General features: G+C 40.7%; 1 protein-coding gene across 1 annotated transcript; it reads left to right on the forward strand.

The window, feature by feature from the left end:
• The first annotated feature begins 659 nt into the window (after positions 1–659).
• LOC116674990 (receptor-interacting serine/threonine-protein kinase 3-like) lies at positions 660–15,577 on the forward strand. Its single transcript, XM_032507137.1, is given in 13 exon segments — positions 660–865; positions 2,750–2,892; positions 2,971–3,136; positions 3,417–3,572; positions 5,896–5,965; positions 5,968–6,037; positions 6,385–6,434; positions 7,460–7,612; positions 7,722–7,804; positions 10,235–10,304; positions 13,090–13,147; positions 14,020–14,045; positions 14,843–15,577. Coding segments are annotated over 12 exon segments (1,563 nt in total). The 5' UTR covers positions 660–865; positions 2,750–2,755; the 3' UTR covers positions 15,367–15,577.
• The last annotated feature ends 2,661 nt before the right edge of the window (positions 15,578–18,238 follow it).

Below are 18,238 nucleotides of genomic sequence, written 5' to 3' on the forward strand. Positions count from 1 at the left end.
TGAGACGCACGCACACACGCACACACACACATACATGCACAGATGCACACCAATGCACTTACATAAACACTAAAGCATATGCACACACAAACACACACACACACACACACACACACATGCACACATATGCACACCAATGCAATTACACAAACATGTATGCATATGCACACACACACACACACACACACACACACACCTACCTCCTGTTGGACAGGTTTTGATGTAACTCTGATTTTTCTTTTCTTGACTTGGACTGAAATTATAAGGGTGTGTCATTGTCCTCTGTACTATTACTACTAACTACAGTGCTACTACTATTTTTACAGAATAATTCTTAATATTGTTAGCAGCTTGTATTGTTAGTGATGATAATAATAATAACTAACAGTAGTCCTTTGATACAACATTTATCAAAGGATTACAGTTGAAAATTAACTACTGACACATTTACAGAAAGGTTAATTAATGTGCATTGTCCTTATAAGTAAATACATTTTTAAAAATCCATATAAACCCCTTATTGGTTGTTGACACTGGTTAGACACAGGATTAACAAACAGCATTGATTTGCCAATCTCCTCTGGGGGGAATGCGAAGGAAGGAGTAAAAAACAACAACAAATTAAATGAAAACCACATTTCTTATAAGCTGACATCTACCTCCTGTTGGACAGGTTTTTATGTAACTCTGATTATTTTTTGACATGGACTGAAGTTATAAAGGTGTGTCGTTGTCCTCTGATCAGACGCACTCAGACACCCGGACTGAAGAAGAAGACGAGAGAAGAGCAGCTTGGTCTCTGCCAGTGTTTCCTCAACACACAAAGGTGAAAAGAGTCTTTTAATCGACCTGAAGAGTTCAGCAGGTGAGAATCCTAGCAGAGGAATGTGTAAATGTCTGATAATCAGATCACGTTGATCACATTGTGATGTGTTTCTGTTTAACTGGACAGTTTGAAGGTTTCTTTATCAGAATCAGAATCAGAATCAGCTTTATTCGCCAGGTATGAGGACACATACAAGGAATTTTTCTTTGGAGCATTGTTGGTCACACTGTGCTTACACACAAAACAACCAAAACAAAATAATATACACACTAATATATACACACAATATATACATACTCTAAAGAGAAGTCTAAGTCTAAGTCTAAGTCTAAACCAACTAAACTATGCTGATTAGCTGATTCAAAAATACTTTTTTGAAATATTCTGTAGAATTTGTCTCTAAGTTAAATGACGTGATCTGAACAAGGTTAGCATGTATTACTGCGCGAGGCTCTCATGTACAATCTGAGCTCAACCTCACTCATCAGTGAAAAATGTAGAGAATGCCAAAACTGGTCTGCAGTATCGGTGAAACTGGAGTTTGTGCGTTCAAAACAACCATCTTAAACCTCTGACACACCTTTGGCTTTGCTGAATCCTACAGACGCTCATTTGTTAAAGGTTCACAATGTTCATATCTGGAACTAAAGAAAGTTTTTCAATTTGGGGACATGGAACGCATTTTGAATGGGCTTCACCAGATGTGGTGATTACAGTTACATCTATATCACTGGACTACATATATGTAGTTAAAGCAACAAGCAGCTCTGAACAGCCGTCTGGAGAAGTAGCGGTCATGGCTATTCCTCGGAAAAAAATGACATGCAAACTCCTGCAAGTTAGAGCACACTAATCAAACTCTTTAGTGCTGACAGACTCTAAACAACCCGGATAAACCAACTTAAAGAACTCATTGGATAGAAACCTGTGGTGGAGAGGAAGTCACTGAACACAACAATCTATCATAGATAACCCTGATCCACTAATTCTGGTATATTTCTTGTATCTTTGGTTTGTGAGTATGTCCTTGGTAACTAATTGCTTGTTACTGCTTGCTTAATAAAGTCTATCTATCTATCTATCTATCTTGTTTTGAGTGACATCCGGTTTCTGAGTGTCCTTTGTCTTCAGTCTCCGGGTGAGCTGTTCAACATCTGCATGGCTTTCTACGTCACTAGAGACGAGGTGGCTAACTGTAGCATGCTGGCTCGTACATAACAGCCACTAGTTGACCATAATCTCCGAAAGAACTACTTCCTGTCCCTGTTCTACTTACTGTCCCTGTTCTCCTTACTGTCCCTGTTGTGTCCCTGGTCTAGAAGAAGTCTCCCAGCTAATCCTGCCTTGGACTAACCAAAGCTGGAGAAAGAGTTATCAGCTGATGGGATCTTACCGAGCTACTGAGCATGTGCAGCTCCCAGCAAAGATAGGATAGAAGTGAGATGTCTCACTCTGGAGATAAAACTAGGGAGATGTCTCACTCTGGAGATAAAGCAGAGACCTAAACAAACAGGGTGAAAACAAGATCTGCAGCAATGTGCAGTACAACACAAATATGGTGTTTTTATCAAATGAAACCATGTAAACCTATTCTGGTAAAACCTCAAAAAACAATTATGAACATGAAAATGAGCAGAATATGGGCGCTTTAACGACTGAAAATGGCTGGTCGTCAAGTGCAAGAGCCTAGTTATATTTTTACAGCCAAGAATCTCCAAACGGCTGGCATTGCTTCTCTTCTGTCGCTTATACCTGCTTGATAGAGAAGTTATTGTCACATTAATATGAGGTGGTATCGGTTGTGGTAGAATTGGAGTCACTTTATGACTACAAGTAAGTACATGTGCAAGGCATCGGACATCCTAGGTTCCCTAGTCTAAACTGGACTCAGGGGTTGGTAACACCAATAATGTGTTCCTCCAGTGAACAATGGCACAGTTTGTGGAAGGCTCCAGCCTCAGGGACTGGGAGGTGATTGATTCTGGGGGTTTTGGACAAATCTACAAAGCCAGGCATCATCATTGGGGCTATGACGTGGCCATTAAACTGCTTCTTCAGGGCGAGGGGTAAGTGCTTACAAAAGATTTCCTGTTTATAACTACATAAAGTTGTATTAATTACTCATAATGCAAAGAAACACACAGGACCGAGAAGTCTTTGCTGCATGAGATCGAGATGATGCGTCAAGCCACCAACCCGTATGTCATGGCCGTCCGAGGGATCTTCAAGGGTCAGACGCCCTATAGAGTGTCAAGAGAGCTTGGTGTGGTCATGGATTTCATGGAGAGAGGATCATTGGCCTCCCTACAGGTGAGCAGGGGTGGAACAACTACTTATATATTTTACTTAGAGTAGGAATACTCTGTAAAAACTACTTATGCTACAAGTAAAAGTCTTGCATTAACAATAAATAGGCATAGAATACATTTGTTGTCAGAGTTATACTGTTACATGTTAAAATAGTCATTAGTAAAGAAAAAACATTAAAATAACATCATATTTCAAACCTTTGAATGGTGGTGTGTAGGAGTAGGTCACTGTCTCCACTCTCCACTATTATCCACTTTGTGGATCTGAAACCATCTTACAGGAAGCATTGAGGGGAACTCCACCCTGGCCGCTGGTCTTCAGACTGGCTCACCAAGTGGCTCTGGGTATAAACTTCCTCCACGGTCTGCCCCAACCCGTGCTCCACCAGGACCTGAAGCCCCAAGCCGTGCTGCTGGACGACGCTCTAAATGCCAAGGTGAGTCCCAGGCTTTGAGGAGAGGCCAGGCCTCATGTTATACTTTATACTTTTACAATAGCTTGCAGTTTTCAGGCTCCATTTAGTCTGGAGTTTAAATGGAGCTTAAAAAAAATATTGTGAACCCAATAGATACAGACATGGGTGTTCCTTACATGTTGCAGCTTGATAATATGCAGTAGTGTAATAACCTGATAACATTTATTTTGTATTCTCATTTTAAATATGTAAGTTATTAATGAGATGCTCAACCTTTATTTGGTTTATGTCAAAGTGCATTACATTTATTGAAACAAATAAGTATTATTATTCTGTTCAGACTGTTATTTCCAGTTGACAATATGTTAATGATGTTTCAAGGTTTGTTTGGTACAGAGAAAAAACGTAATAATTGTTTGCTTTAGAGATGACCTGTGAGAGTTTGATTTCCGGTTGGCCGGGAGGGAATCACGAGAAGAAGTAGAAAGAGAAAAAAAAACATGAAAAAAACAAACAAAAAAACATGACATGAGGGTGTAGAGCAGAGAAAAAACGTCAAGCAGATAGTGGGAGTCCAACCACATGGCCTAGCGTGTTAATGTGTATTTTAATTACATGGGACTGTGAACTGTTTTCCTTATTTCGCTATGCGTGTTAGTCTGCGTTTTATACTGCCGGTCAAGTGTGGTTTTGTTGGACTCAAGCCGCTAGCTAGCTTAGCTTAAAAAAAAACCTGCTAGCTAGCTTAGATGCCACATTCTTCGTCTGCATACACGCTGGTTGGAAGAGGTTTCGGAGGTCGTCACGGAAGTGTTGCTACGAAGGGTTTGCTGTGAGTCAAAGGCGGCCTGTTGCTCATCGCTTCTGTGCGGACTGAAACGGGTCTGAGAAGAGGACGCGGTAGGAACTGTTGTCATTCTACACACAACCTTGGCGGTGGGCCTATTGTTGGCCTTGCTTTTCTTTTCTTCTCCTCATGAGCTTCAACTTTAAGCGCGCCAACGAAATTTAATGCAAGCTTGCTAAAAGAACGAACTAAAGCAAAGAGTGCACTCAAGTTAATAGTGAAGACTAAACGGCCCGGGTCTTTTCTGTTTACTATTTTATTGTCATATTGGGGATGTGTTTGTACTAATGTGAAATCAATTCTGCCTTCAATGAATACAAAAAAATCGAATAGAGCCACTGTGTTGGTGTTGTTTTTCAATTTTCTGTAAAATTGAAAGGGTTAATATGGAGTATTAAGTTGATCTTATTTGAGGTTATTAAACCAGGGTTGTTCTCCTGGCCTCTCATTAATTGCTAAAGTCATAACGAAAGTCATATCTTACCCTAGACAGATTTATTATACACTGAGATGTCTCTTTCACCATGTGTAACCTTGGGATAGTTGCATGAAATGTTATTCATATTTTGAGCCTCTGGTGAGAGGGTTACAGTAGTAAAGAGTGGCAATGGAAACACTTTTAAGATGGACTGTATTATCGTTTTTGGATCAAATGGCCTTTGAATGGGAGAACTAGGGGCACTACTATGATAGCATCAACATGAGACGTTACTCGAAGCATCACCAGGACGTTACTCCAAGCATCACACATTAAGAGCAATCTCCAGCTCACCTAACTGCAACCCCTCCCCACCACGACTACATCTTGATATCCTTGAATATCACAAATAGGATTGGTGAAAAGGAGCAACCCAAGACACAGGACACGCTTTGGATATACGTGGATTAGATAGCCCCCACCCCATACTCCTACCACATCTCAAACAGTATCTCCACATCTGGTCAGACGTCTTCTGCAGATCCACAAACACATGTAACCAAATGAGCATTGTTTCTCTTCAATCTGAGAATCCTTTTACCTTGAGACCAAAGCTCCCTGCTGCAGCTTCAGCAATGGAAGCTTTGAACATTGCCCACTTAGGTTCAATGCCCTCTTCCTTCAGGGAAGCCAGAAAGGTTCGCCGGAGGTGTGATTTAAAGATCTCTCAAACAGGGGCCTTCTCAGAAATTCCCAGTTCACCTGCACTACCTGTTTGTCAAGGTCTTTGTCTAACCCCAACAGTCCCATGAAGACCAATGTGGAAACCAACCCACAGAGAGAGTTGTGTTGAGCTGATAGTCTCAATTAGCTTTCTAGCAACTCATTAGGCGATGGGTTGAATGTAATGGACGTTCATTAATATCAAAATGTTACGAACTAAAGCTCAATTATAACAGTCACAAACATTAATTAAGACTCCTTCATATAATAGCTGGTTTCATTTCTGACTTCTACACACCCGTTCAAATGAAGAACTTCTTCTGTCTCCTTCCTCTCTTTGCTAAATCTCTCTGCAGCTTACAGGTTTTGGCATTGCCCGGATTGACTGCAACGTCAGGCAGTTTTCCAACGACGGTGGACCACTAGGATGATAGCACACATGTCACCAGAGTCTTTTAAAACACCGTACCGACCTACCAGAGCCTTTGATATCTACAGGTATGAGAGCATACCAACACTCGAATAAAAGTGTTTTATTTATCACATAATAAATAATAACTGGAGACGGGATCGCTCCAGCTGCCATGCTAACACATGTTCAGTATAGACAGGAAGTCAAAATATCAGTTTCTTAGTCCTTTAACAGGAGAGTGAACTGTTTTCAGGTAGGAGGGATACTAATAGGACTTCATGCACAGATTTCCTACATGACATTAAATATCCTCGTTCTCACAAAAGCATTAATTAACAGATGACAACAACCCCCAGCCAGCAATCGACCAGGGTGTGATTGTTATCATATGGATAATATTCCTGACATGAAATTCTCTCTGTCTGTCTTTCAGTTATGGGATACTCCTTTGGTCCATTGCCACAGGGAAACAACCATATGGGCGTAAGTGTTGTGTCTTGTATTTTGTTTGCATTATTATATATATATCTGTACATAAATATCTGTACATAGATTATGTACATATTTGTACATATTTATATTTTTCCATTCTGAATACTTACTTTTGTAATATCACTTATATTTGTTCACACTTCAATATTATTGATATTATGGTTACTTACTTTTGTTATATTATTTAATTACATATTATTCAATTTAATGTCACTTACTTACATTGCCATATTTTTTGCACTATAGCCACCTCACTTTACTTTACTTTAATATACTTCTTATATAATGCCACTTTACACTCATTCAGTACTTTTTGCACATTATCTGTTGTCTGCCTGTTGATTGGTTGTTGTTTTGCCTCCTAATGTGGACAAATCTCTGCTGTAACAGGAGAATTTCCCCATTGTAGGATGAATAAAGTATTATCTAACGTAATCTTACACATGGTACAGGAACGGCAGGACTCCGTAAGTGTAGATGGAGCTGCCTTGCAGCAGACGTCACTGTGGTGCTGCCATTAATATATGAAATTAATAATTGCAGTGCTTTAAATTTCATACATGTCCAAACAGTTCTTTAGGACAGCATGTCATTTGCTACTGCTACTCAATGCTAGGCCTTATCTAAATGCAATTATTTTACATAATCTGTTATTTAACCATAGTTAATTACTGACATGAGCTAAGGTGCTAAGGTCCGTGACTGACAGTAATTGTCAATTCTATGTTAATTTAAGAACAAAACACAATGTTTTTTTTTTATTATAAAGAGGCTCGGGTTACTTTATAGACTCTGTACTTGTGTTGTTACATTATCTGGGTCACATGACATTGATGTAGCAAAAGACATATCATGGGTTCGAAAAAGGGATAAATACATTTGACTAAAAGAGACAGTTATTTGGTTAATTGTGATCATTTTTGAAACTATTAATTGTACAGTGATTTGGAATTGTTACAGACTCATTTAACCTCAAGACCACTCTGACAGGGTTTCTAATTCTTTCTCCAATGTAGATACAAAACCTAATTTAATAGTGTTACGCATCCCGCAAGGAGAGCGCCCACTGCTGGATGATATCAAGGGCAATGCTGCCGGGTTGACTGAGTTGACAAGACTGATGGAGAGATGCTGGGATCAGAAACCTGAACGAAGGCCCACAGCCCTTGGTGAGGAAACTACGTCATTCACCTCTGATGCAGTGAATTAAAACGGAAAAACAGCTTGTGATGCCGGGCTCTAAAAGTTACAGTCTTTACTCTATGTTGTGAACCACAGAGTGTACAACTGAGACAGAACAACTGTTCAAGATGCACAAAGATGAACTCAACAAAGCTGTCTATGAAGTACTGGAGAAACTGGTGAGGAACAAATCTCTTCATTAACACTTAAGTCCCGCTGAGACAAAATGCAGCAAAACGACCAACTGGTCTTACAAAGAAATGTGTTCACAAACCCCACTTAAGCACTTTTTACAAAGAGTCTGACATTCACTAATGTTTTCTTATCTTGGATTTGCTAAGAACAAAATCTATGAACACTCAAGAGCACTCTCACACACATGTGAGAGAGGACAATTTGCTTCAAATAATTGGTTTCTGCATTTTATTTAATTGTACAGTCATTTACAATGATAGTATTGTACTGTAATGTATTTCTGCCCATTTGTTGAAAAAATAAATCATACTATGCAAGGAAACATTAACACTGCAATTTACAGTACATCTTACATACATAAATATACATATTATTATACATATATAATTTACATGATACATATATAAACAGATTAAATCCTGCATTTTTTGGGGATTGATCATGCTATTTATAGGGATAAAATGTCTCTGTTGTGTTTGTCCAGACTCAGTAGCTGTTTCCATCCACACGTCTTTATCCAAATTATATGATATTGAATGAAAAAAGCATCATGGAAACAGAAAAATGTGAATATTGACTCAAAGGAAATGCGTTTGGTCTCATGGGATTTTATCTTGATGATATTTGGCTTATGCAATAAACGTTGATGGAAACGTTAGTTGCTGAATAAATAATTTCTAAGTTTTAGTTAATTTTATGGTTGCAACCCGTACTAAAATGAAGAAGTTGAAGTTCATTTCCCCCAGTATTTCCTCTCAGTCTGCACACATGACGGGCGTCAACAAAGACAGATGGAAGTGGACGGACGAGGAGATGAGAGACTTTTTGAATTTAATTTACGAAAAACATATAACGGCTATTTTAGATAGCAATAATCTAAGAAATGCCATAATTTTTCAAGGATTTACGAACGAATTGGCTGACAAAGGTTACGACACCGTGAGACGTCCTGCAGAGTAAATGGAAGACGCTCAGACAGAGAGACATGTCTCAAAAAAGAGTCTCGCAGCGGCACATAAGCAAGTGCATGGAAACTTACACTCACCTAAAGGATTATTAGGAACACCTGGTCAATTTCTCATTAATGCAATTATCTAATCAACCAATCACATGGCAGTTGCTTCAATGCATTTAGGGGTGTGGTCCTGGTCCAGACCATCTCCTGAACTCCAAACTGAATGTCAGAATGGGAAAGAAAGATGATTTAAGCAATTTTGAGCGTGGCATGGTTGTTGGTGCATGTGTTGGTGTAATGGTGTGGGGGATGTTTTCTTGGCACACTTTAGGCCCCTTAGTGCCATTGGGCATGGTTTAAATGCCCCGGCCTACCTGAGCATTGTTTCTGACCATGTCCATCCCTTTATGGCCACCATGTACCCATCCTCTGATGGCTACTTCCAGCAGGATAATGCACCATGTCACAAAACTCCAATCATTTCAAATTGGTTTCTTGAACATGACAATGAGTTCACTGTACTAAAATGGCCCCCACAGTGACCAGATCTCCACCCAATAGAGCATCTTTGGGATGTGGTGGAACGGGAGCTTCGTGCCCTGGATGTGCATCCCACAAAGCTCCATCAACTGCAAGATGCTATCCTATCAATATGGGCCAACATTTCTTAAGAATGCTTTCAGCACCTTGTTGAATCAATTCTGAAGGCGAAAGGGGGTCAAACACAGTATTAGTATGGTGTTCCTAATAATCCTATAGGTGAGTGTAGGTAGTGGTGGAATGTAACAAATTCTTCGTTACCTTACTTTTATTTTTCACAAATCTGTACTGTACTTAACTAGAACCAATAGTGCTTTTGACTTTTACTTTGTAACATTTTGCTGCAATTATCAATACTTTCTACTCCACTATGCTTCTAGTAACATTACATTACGTTACATTTTCTTACCAGTGTAGTTTGGTTGATACAAATGGTGCACCACCATTACTTCAACGGCTTCCTTGTCTTAAACGCCAGGCCTTTTTTGTGGTAGTGGACATCTTCTGCTTTTACTAAAGTAAATATGTCTCTGGTTATTTTTACTTTTACTTACGTACTGAGCTTCAGTACTTCCTCCACCAATGCAATATACAAGTCATCTGCGACTCCAACAACCATCTCTTGAAGGCGGTCTCCCACTTCACAGGAGCTGCACAGGAAGTGTTGTGTCCTTAAATGGGAATTTTCTTATGCTAATTAGGAACAACAGGCACGCACTTTCAATTGCAAAGACGTGAGATTCATCAATCTTTAGAACACAGGTGCAAAAAATTCTGTTGGTTAAGAACACATCATCATCCGACGTAGACTTCTCTTAGGTACTTTTTTGAGATCATATTTAAGAGAAAACTTAGGATGATATCACTGAATGAGGCCCATTGTTTTTATCATTGTGTAACTGGCTCTTTCTCTTTCCAGAAGCAAAAGGAAGGAAAGGGCATGGCAGCAGGAAATAAGGTTCAGAGGGATCCAGTTGCTGTGGCTTCAGGTCTGTTTTTTTAAAATACTGTTGCCTTAGTCCAGACCTTTGATTCACTTATTTTTAATTTATAGTATCAATTCATAACAAGAGTTGTCTCGAGACACTTCACAGATAGAGTAGGTCTAGACCACACTCCAGAATTTACAAGGACCCAACAGTTCTAGTAGTTCCCTCCAGAGCAAGCAGTGCAACAGTGGCGAGGAAAAACTTCCTTTTAGTTAAAAACCTGGGACAGACCCAGGCTCTTGAGGTGGTGTCTGACGACCAGTTGGGGTTGAGAGGAAGAGTGGCAATAACAGTCACATAAAATATAATTGAACAGTGACTAAAAAATAGGAAATTAAGTTTTGTGTCTGACACTAAGTTTACTGATCAATCGTCTGGCATATCTGTACATACACACTGCCACCCACTTGAGCTGCAAAGGAAGCTCTTGCCGCCCCGTCACAATACTTGCAAAAACTTATGGGAAGCTTTTGACGCTTTGGCTGCTCTGATGTTGCAGGACAGTCACATCTTGTGTTCTTCTGAATCAGCCAGCACAAAGGATGTCTATATTCTGATTGGTTGCTGGACGTTTGCCGCTGGACTGCGTCATAGCTCATTACCATGAAGTTGACTCAAATTCAACTTTCTGCATGGAATGCGTGGAAAAGGTGTGATTGGGAGGAACGGCCTCCTTGATCTAAACCAGGGTGGTTGTCTGTTGTTGGACTTCTGTGCTAGTTATGGATTGTCTATAACAAACATGTTCAAACATAGGGATGTTCATAAGTGTACTTGGTACCAGAGCACCCTAGGCCGAAGATCAATGATCAATTTTATAATTGTTTTGCTTGATCTCAGGCCGTATGTTTTGGACACTCGGGTGATGAGAGGGGCGGAGCTGTCAACTGATTACTGTCTGGTGGTGAGTTGGGTCAGGGGATGGGGGAGGACTCTGGACAGACCTGGTAAGCCCAAACGGGTGGTACGGGTAAATTGGGAACGTCTGGAAGAGGCCCTTGTCCCATGGACTTTCAACTCACACCACCGGTCACTTTGGGTAATACCAGCCCCTGAGGCTTCTCAGGCACATACAGGCGATTTGAGTTCTCAATCCCTGCTTTTCATGCATCCCTATGGAGGCTGGGGGCATTGAACCTGAGTGAACAATGTTCAACATTTCCATTGCTGAAGCTGCTGGGCGTTTTGGTCTTAGGTGCCTCAAGGGGCAGTAATCCACAAACACAATAATGGACACTGTTGGTCAGGTAAGCCGTCCGACTGAAGGATTATTCCTGGACACTGGAGGCAGTGGCAAGGTACTGAATGGCCTAAAGGCCTGAAGGGCTGCAGCCTCTGCCATGAAAGAAGCAAAGCAGTGGGTGTGGGAGAAGTTCAGAGAAGACACCGAGAAGGACTTTCGGTTGGCACCAAGGTGCTTCTGGAAGATCGTTCCCCACCTCAGGAGGAGGAAGCAGGGAACCATCTATGCTGTGTGCAATAAGGATGGGATGCTGTTCACCTCAACTGAGGAGGTAATAGAGTGGTGGAAGGAGCACTTTGAGGAACTCCTAAATCCAGCTAACATGCCCTCTGTGGGAGAGGCAGAGCTGGAGGATGATGGGGGATTGTCAATCTCCCTGGTGGAAGTCGTTGAGATAGTTAAAGCCCCGGGGATTAATGAGATCCAGAAGTGCTTAAATTTCTGGGTGTGGAAGGGATGTCTTGGTTGACACGCCTCTTCAATATTGCGTGGAGGTCTGGGACGGTGCCTAGGGATTGGCAGACCGGGATAGTGGTTACCGTCTTCAAAAAATGGGTTTCACACTTCTCAGCCTCCCTGGTCTACTCCAAGGTGCTGGAAAGGAGGGTTCAGCCGATAGTCGAACCTTGGGTTGAAGAGGAACAATGCAGATTCAGTCCTGGTCGTGGAAATGATCAGATCATCACTCTTCCAAGGATCCTGGAAGGAGCCTGGGAGTATGCCTATCCAGTCTACATGTGTTTTGTGGATCTGGAGAGGGTGCATGACCGAGATACTGTGGGAGGTGCTGCGGGAGCATGGGGTTAGTCAGAGAGTCCCTTCTCAGGGCCATTCAATCTCTGTATGACCAAAGCAGGGGCTGTGTCCAGGTTCTCGGTAGTAAGTCAGACTCATTCTAGGTGAGGGTTGGCCTCCGCCAGGGCTGCGCTTTGTCACCAATCCTGTTTATAATATTTATGGACAGGATATCGAGGCGTAGTCGGGTTGGGAGAGGTTAGATTTCGGTGGACTCAGGATCTCATCACTGCTTTTTGCAAATGATGTGGTTCTGATGACATCATTGGCCTGTGACTTTCAGCACTGGATTGGTTTGCAGCCAAGTGTGAAGTTGCGTTTTCAGCTCCACTTTTTTCTGCTTTTAGAGAGCTACGTGAACACATGAAACTATATTAACGAGGACCAGTGAGTTAAATCCGCCGTCCAAGAGTATACGAGGTAGACACGCAGCTACCAACCTGCAGGAGGAGGCGCTGGAGACAGGCTCCACTCGGTGGGCCAGTGTGGACTTGGGAGTCAGGAAAGTGGCTGCATGTGTCTGAAAATGCAAAAAACATCAACACCGGTACAAGCGTACAGCTGTCCACGGACATGGAGTGCAGAAAATGTGTCCTGTACTTTCTTTTTAGCAGCACCTTACCGGCTAATTAATTAGCCTGAGTTAAACACTGGCTATCCATTAACAGCAGGGAGTGGCTTGTAACAGAGTGAACAATGTAATTTATCCTCCTTGGATTAATAAAATATGACTTCTTCATCTTCTAGTGGAGGGGATCCAACAGCCCCTGAGAGAAGTGACTCGGCTTGCTGTGGACCCTGTCAGGTATGGACATACAACAAAAGCTCAAACTCTGCCGGGGCCTCTAATTCTTGTCCTTCAGCTGAATAACTTCTTATTTCTGTTCACAGGAGAGAATAGGCCTGAGTTAAGAAACACATACAGAGTTTTGGAATCATAAAAACATCATTCATATTTCAGTCCTGTTAGCAGCATGGCTCTAGAGATAGTTATATCGGTCCACCACTTTGTTCCAGTCTCAAATATCTCAACAACTACTAAATGTGTTGAGATCATATCTCATTCTGACATTTATTCTACAGAGGATTCATCCATCCTCTGAGTATTCCTCTGGCATCACCAGCAGGTTTAACATCTGATCATCTATTTGATGGATTGTAATGAAATGTGGCTCAGACATTAATGTTTTCTGTGTGATGAATTGTAGTCATTCTGACTTTCTGTCTAGCGCCATCATCAGGTCAACTTAAAAGTGTTTTCCCCATGAACCACCTTTTCTTTATTATAGATTAGGTATATATAGATACACCACACACTGTTAGACTTTGCTGTAATTTCTACAGTTACTTACCACAAAATGCCCAGTAAAATACCATAATTTTCTTTACCGGTTAATTACTGTAATAAACATTGCATTATGGGTATTGACATTTCATTTACAGTGCTTTACTGTATATTTTGAATTTGCGGCAGGCACGTTAATGATTAGAGTAGATGTAGATATGTCATGTTAATGATTGTGTTTACTGCTGTTGCCAGGGAGCCTGCTTTTCTTTACCTCTGCGCTCGACTTCTTCTCTACTACTTCTACAAACTGAGGACTCTGCATCATGTCTAACAGCAGTTAGGACTCATGTTGGATAGAAAATTAATTCTGAATGTGTTTCTCCCTCCAGGGCGCAGAGGCGTGATCTGATGAAATGTAAGTGTTATCCATCCATCCATCTTCATCCGCTTATCCGGTATCGGGTAGCAGGGGCAGCAGCTCCAGTAGGGAACCAAAAACTTACGTTTCCGCTCGTACCATGGATCTTGTTCTTTCGGTCATGTCCCAGCTTTCATGACACATAGGTGAGGGTAGGAACGAACACTGACTGGTAGATCGAGAGCTTTTCCTTCTGGCTCAGCTCTCTTTTTGTTACAACGATGCGATAAACTCCATCCAACGGCTTTAACAAACTCCGCTTAAAACCTTCACATGTGACTGATGATAAACGAGCTGCTCCATTTGTGTGTGTGTGTTTGTGTGTGTGTGTGTGTGATGGTGAAGGGTTCCTGTACTATGGAGAAGAGCTTTGAGTAGTCGTTGAGACTAAAAAAGATAATTAATTCAACTTAAGTTAATTGTGATTTTGATGTTAACTAACAACAAAATTATTGTTTACTAATTATTAGTAATGCTATAAACTTTAATTGTTGTTGTTGTAAAGTTAATTGTTGCTTGCTTCATAATGTTTTATATATTTAAATGAACATTATCTAGATGTTATTATAAAGATTTATCTGGTGATTATAATAAATTATTAACGGTTAATAAAGAGTTCTTAAAGGTGATAAGTTATGTTTTGTTTTATAATCTATAAACATTATTTAATGCTTTAAAAAACAGTTATTAATTATTACATGATTAAATATTGTTTCATTAACAGTATAATAATGAGTTTAACTAATGATGTTATGATAACCTGCAGCTGTATTGTGTCTTGTTCTCTCCATCAGATGTCTGTGAACTGGAACCGGACAAAAACACAATACACAGAAGACTCAAACTGTCTGACAACAACAGGAAGATGACAGGTGTGTTAGAGGAGCAGCCATATCCTGATCATCCAGAGAGGTTTGAGTCCTCGTCTCAGCTGCTGTGTAGAGATGGTCTGACTGGTCGCTGTTACTGGGAGGTCGAGAGGAGAGGATATATTTACACATCAGTGAGTTACAGAAGAATCAGCAGGAAGGAAGAAATAAACTATGGGTTTGGATGTGATGATCATTCCTGGAGTCTGGTCTGCTCTGATGAAGGTTACTCTGTCTTGCACAATAACGGAAGAACAGAACTCACTTCCTGCTCTGTCTCTAACAGAGTAGCAGTGTATGTGGACGTTCCTGCTGGCTCTCTGTCCTTCTACACAGTCTCCTCTGACTCACTGATCCACCTCCACACCTTCAACACCACATTCACTCAGCCTCTCTATCCTGGGTTTGGGGTCTGCATTGGTTCCTCACTTTCTCTGTGTCCTCTATAAGAGGAGACAACTTCCTGTCCTCTGGTGTAAATGTTGATGGAGGACAAGATTCACATTTGTCTCACTGATTGTGTCTTTAATGTTAGAAAACTTTTTCTTTGTTGAAATGATCTCATCCGAGATGAAAAGTTGACTTTGATTTTCACTTTAATTGCATTTTATTGGAGCAGCTTCAGCTGTTAGTGATTTATTTCCATCAAGGTTTGAAAATAAAAAATATAAATATCTAGTGCTGTCAAACTAACATTTAATCACACAAAGGGGATTGGCTCGCTTTGAGCAAATATACTGTATAGGGCTGGGTGAAATGGCCTAAAAATAAAAGAAAAACAGATTTAAAAAAAAAAGAAATCTGATTGTGAGAGTCATTTAGTTTCATGTTAATTATTTGTTGCTGTGAAATCTCCCGCCACCAGAGGCAGCCATGGCGCCGTTGTTGTGGAATTTTCCTTTACAGCGAGGGAGGAATTTGAGTGCCAGAAGAGACCTTGTTGAAACAAAATAAAGACAGGCTGCAAACTGGATTAAAGGTTTAGATATTTGGTGGAAGAGTTTAATTATTTTCTTGAGAGAACAATCAAAAATGACAAGAACCGCATTCACAATTAACAGAGTTATAAAGTGACCCACAGTTCTGGTAAATACAATCAGTAATACACTTCTTTATATCCAGTGCCCCCAAAGGAGAAAAAACCCTTGTTTGGAAACCAGTTTAATCTCAAACATAACGATCAGTGGACCTCAGGCAGACAGTTTGTTCTATTACGTATTTCTGAATCTGCCCTCCGTGTGTCCAAGTTTCTTGACCGGTCATTCTATCTTAGCTGAAAAAGGACATCTTATCTCTTGGATAGGCTATGGTCTCGACCTGGGACCTGCTATGATAAATATAGCTTTAGACAACAGTTTCTGTCAGGCTCCGGGTCATCTATTCTTTAAGGAAATGGTGTGGAGTCATAACAAACCCAGTTGTTTTCCATCAAGAAGAAACACATCACCATCAAAGGCATCATAAAGATACATGTAGGCCTATATATATCTATGCAAAGGCATCAGATCAAAGTAAATTAGGCTAGTCATGAATCAACGCTCCTACACAAACATCCCTTGACAGCAGTTGTTGGCAGTTAATTTAAATCACAGATGTGAAGTAGACACAATAATTTATTTCTGTTGTCATTTTCAGCCATAACTGTAACTTAGGTATAGGCTATAGATAAACATTGTGGTCTCTTGCTTAGCTAATCTTTTATTAACCAATTCTAGCCTTACAAACAGCATCATCTCACCACTGGTCAGACTAACTGCTAGTTCAGGTGTTGTCCTTTTCTTTTTCTAACCTTTAGTTTTTGGAAACAAACATTGTGATTGGGGCTGACGTTATAGGCCTATACTCAGAATTTATTTCAGCTGTAAAACAAGCTGTTTTTCAAAGGGTTTTGAGGACATCAAAGGGAAATGAAGAAAGCGGTTAGGAAGAGTAACAAGATGTTTCAAGATCTTTTCCACACTGCTCGGTGATCTCCAGGGATTGAGAACTCAAATCGCCTGTATGTGCCTGAGAAGCCTCAGGGGCTGGTATTACCCAAAGTGAGGACTGAGGATAAAAGAAATAAGGGAGGTCAGGGAGAAAAAATGCAGAAGAAAGCGGAAAGAGGAAAAGTTGGGACCAACTTGAGTGTCTGGAGTAAAGAAATCAAGTAGAGATTAACTGCCTGAATGAAGAGCTGAATAAACTTAAGACTTGTTTAAACAAAGCTCAGCAAGACAAAGATGAGCTCAGACAGAAGGTGGCCAGACTCGAACACAATGATAAGATACTGCAGACAAAGATCATAAACCTATTGGGAACAGTGCAGGATCATGAGGAAATGGAAAACTCTCTAAGCAAGCAGAACAAGACCATTAGTGATGAACTAGCCAGGCTTGAATCTCAAACAGACAAAATGCAGGATGAGGACGATAATTTGTGGGCAGAAGTTCAAGATCTGCAGGAAAAAGAGAATATCCTAACTGCAAAGAACCAGAGCCTGAGTGATGAGGTGGCCCTCCTTGAATCTCTGAAAGACAAACATCAAGTAAAGATTGAACATGTACCTGAAGAAGTGCATGATCTTCAACGTCAAGTAAGAGAAGCTCAGAAACTTTGCAGGGATAAAGATGAGGAAATTAGCCGGCAGAAGCTGACTAATGATGAATATCTGACAGAGATAAACAAATTGAGACTAGCACTGCATGGTTCTCAGGTAAACAAAGTCTTTCTGAAGGAGCAGAATGAGAGCGTCACCAAGAAGTTGGCTCCACTTGAGTCCCTGACAGTGAAACAAAATGAGAAGATTGAAAACCTGAAGAAAGATGTGCAAGCTCTTCAGTACCAAGTAAAGGATGCTGAGCAAAGCATCTGTATTAAGGATGAGATAATAAGTAAGCTATCCCACAACCTTGCTTATAAGAATGAAGATTTAGAGGAGCTTAAAGGGGTGATAGAATGCAAAACCGATTTTACCTTGTCATAGGTGAATAACAACAGTTCGGTGGGTAAATAGGACATACATAGAAGCTCAAAATCCCATTGACATGCCTTTCCTCTGAAAATCTCACATTTTGAAACTGCCGCTGAAAACGGGCGAATCCCAACAAAGCCAAAAGATGACACCACATCTCAGAACCTGTAGCTTTGTCACGCCCATGGACGTATAAGGAGAACGGTAACGCCCCGACATTTACACACAGGCCACTGACCTGAGACCAGTTCCTAATGGAGGTGGCGTTAGGTCAATTAGATGTCCGACAGCTCGTGTAGTTTAACGGGATTTACAAAGAAGAAAGCATGGAATACTTTCCAGGATATTGACAAGAAACCAGGGTCGTA

This window comes from Etheostoma spectabile, unplaced genomic scaffold (assembly GCF_008692095.1).
Source record: "Etheostoma spectabile isolate EspeVRDwgs_2016 unplaced genomic scaffold, UIUC_Espe_1.0 scaffold00001392, whole genome shotgun sequence".
Taxonomy (NCBI): domain Eukaryota; kingdom Metazoa; phylum Chordata; class Actinopteri; order Perciformes; family Percidae; genus Etheostoma; species Etheostoma spectabile.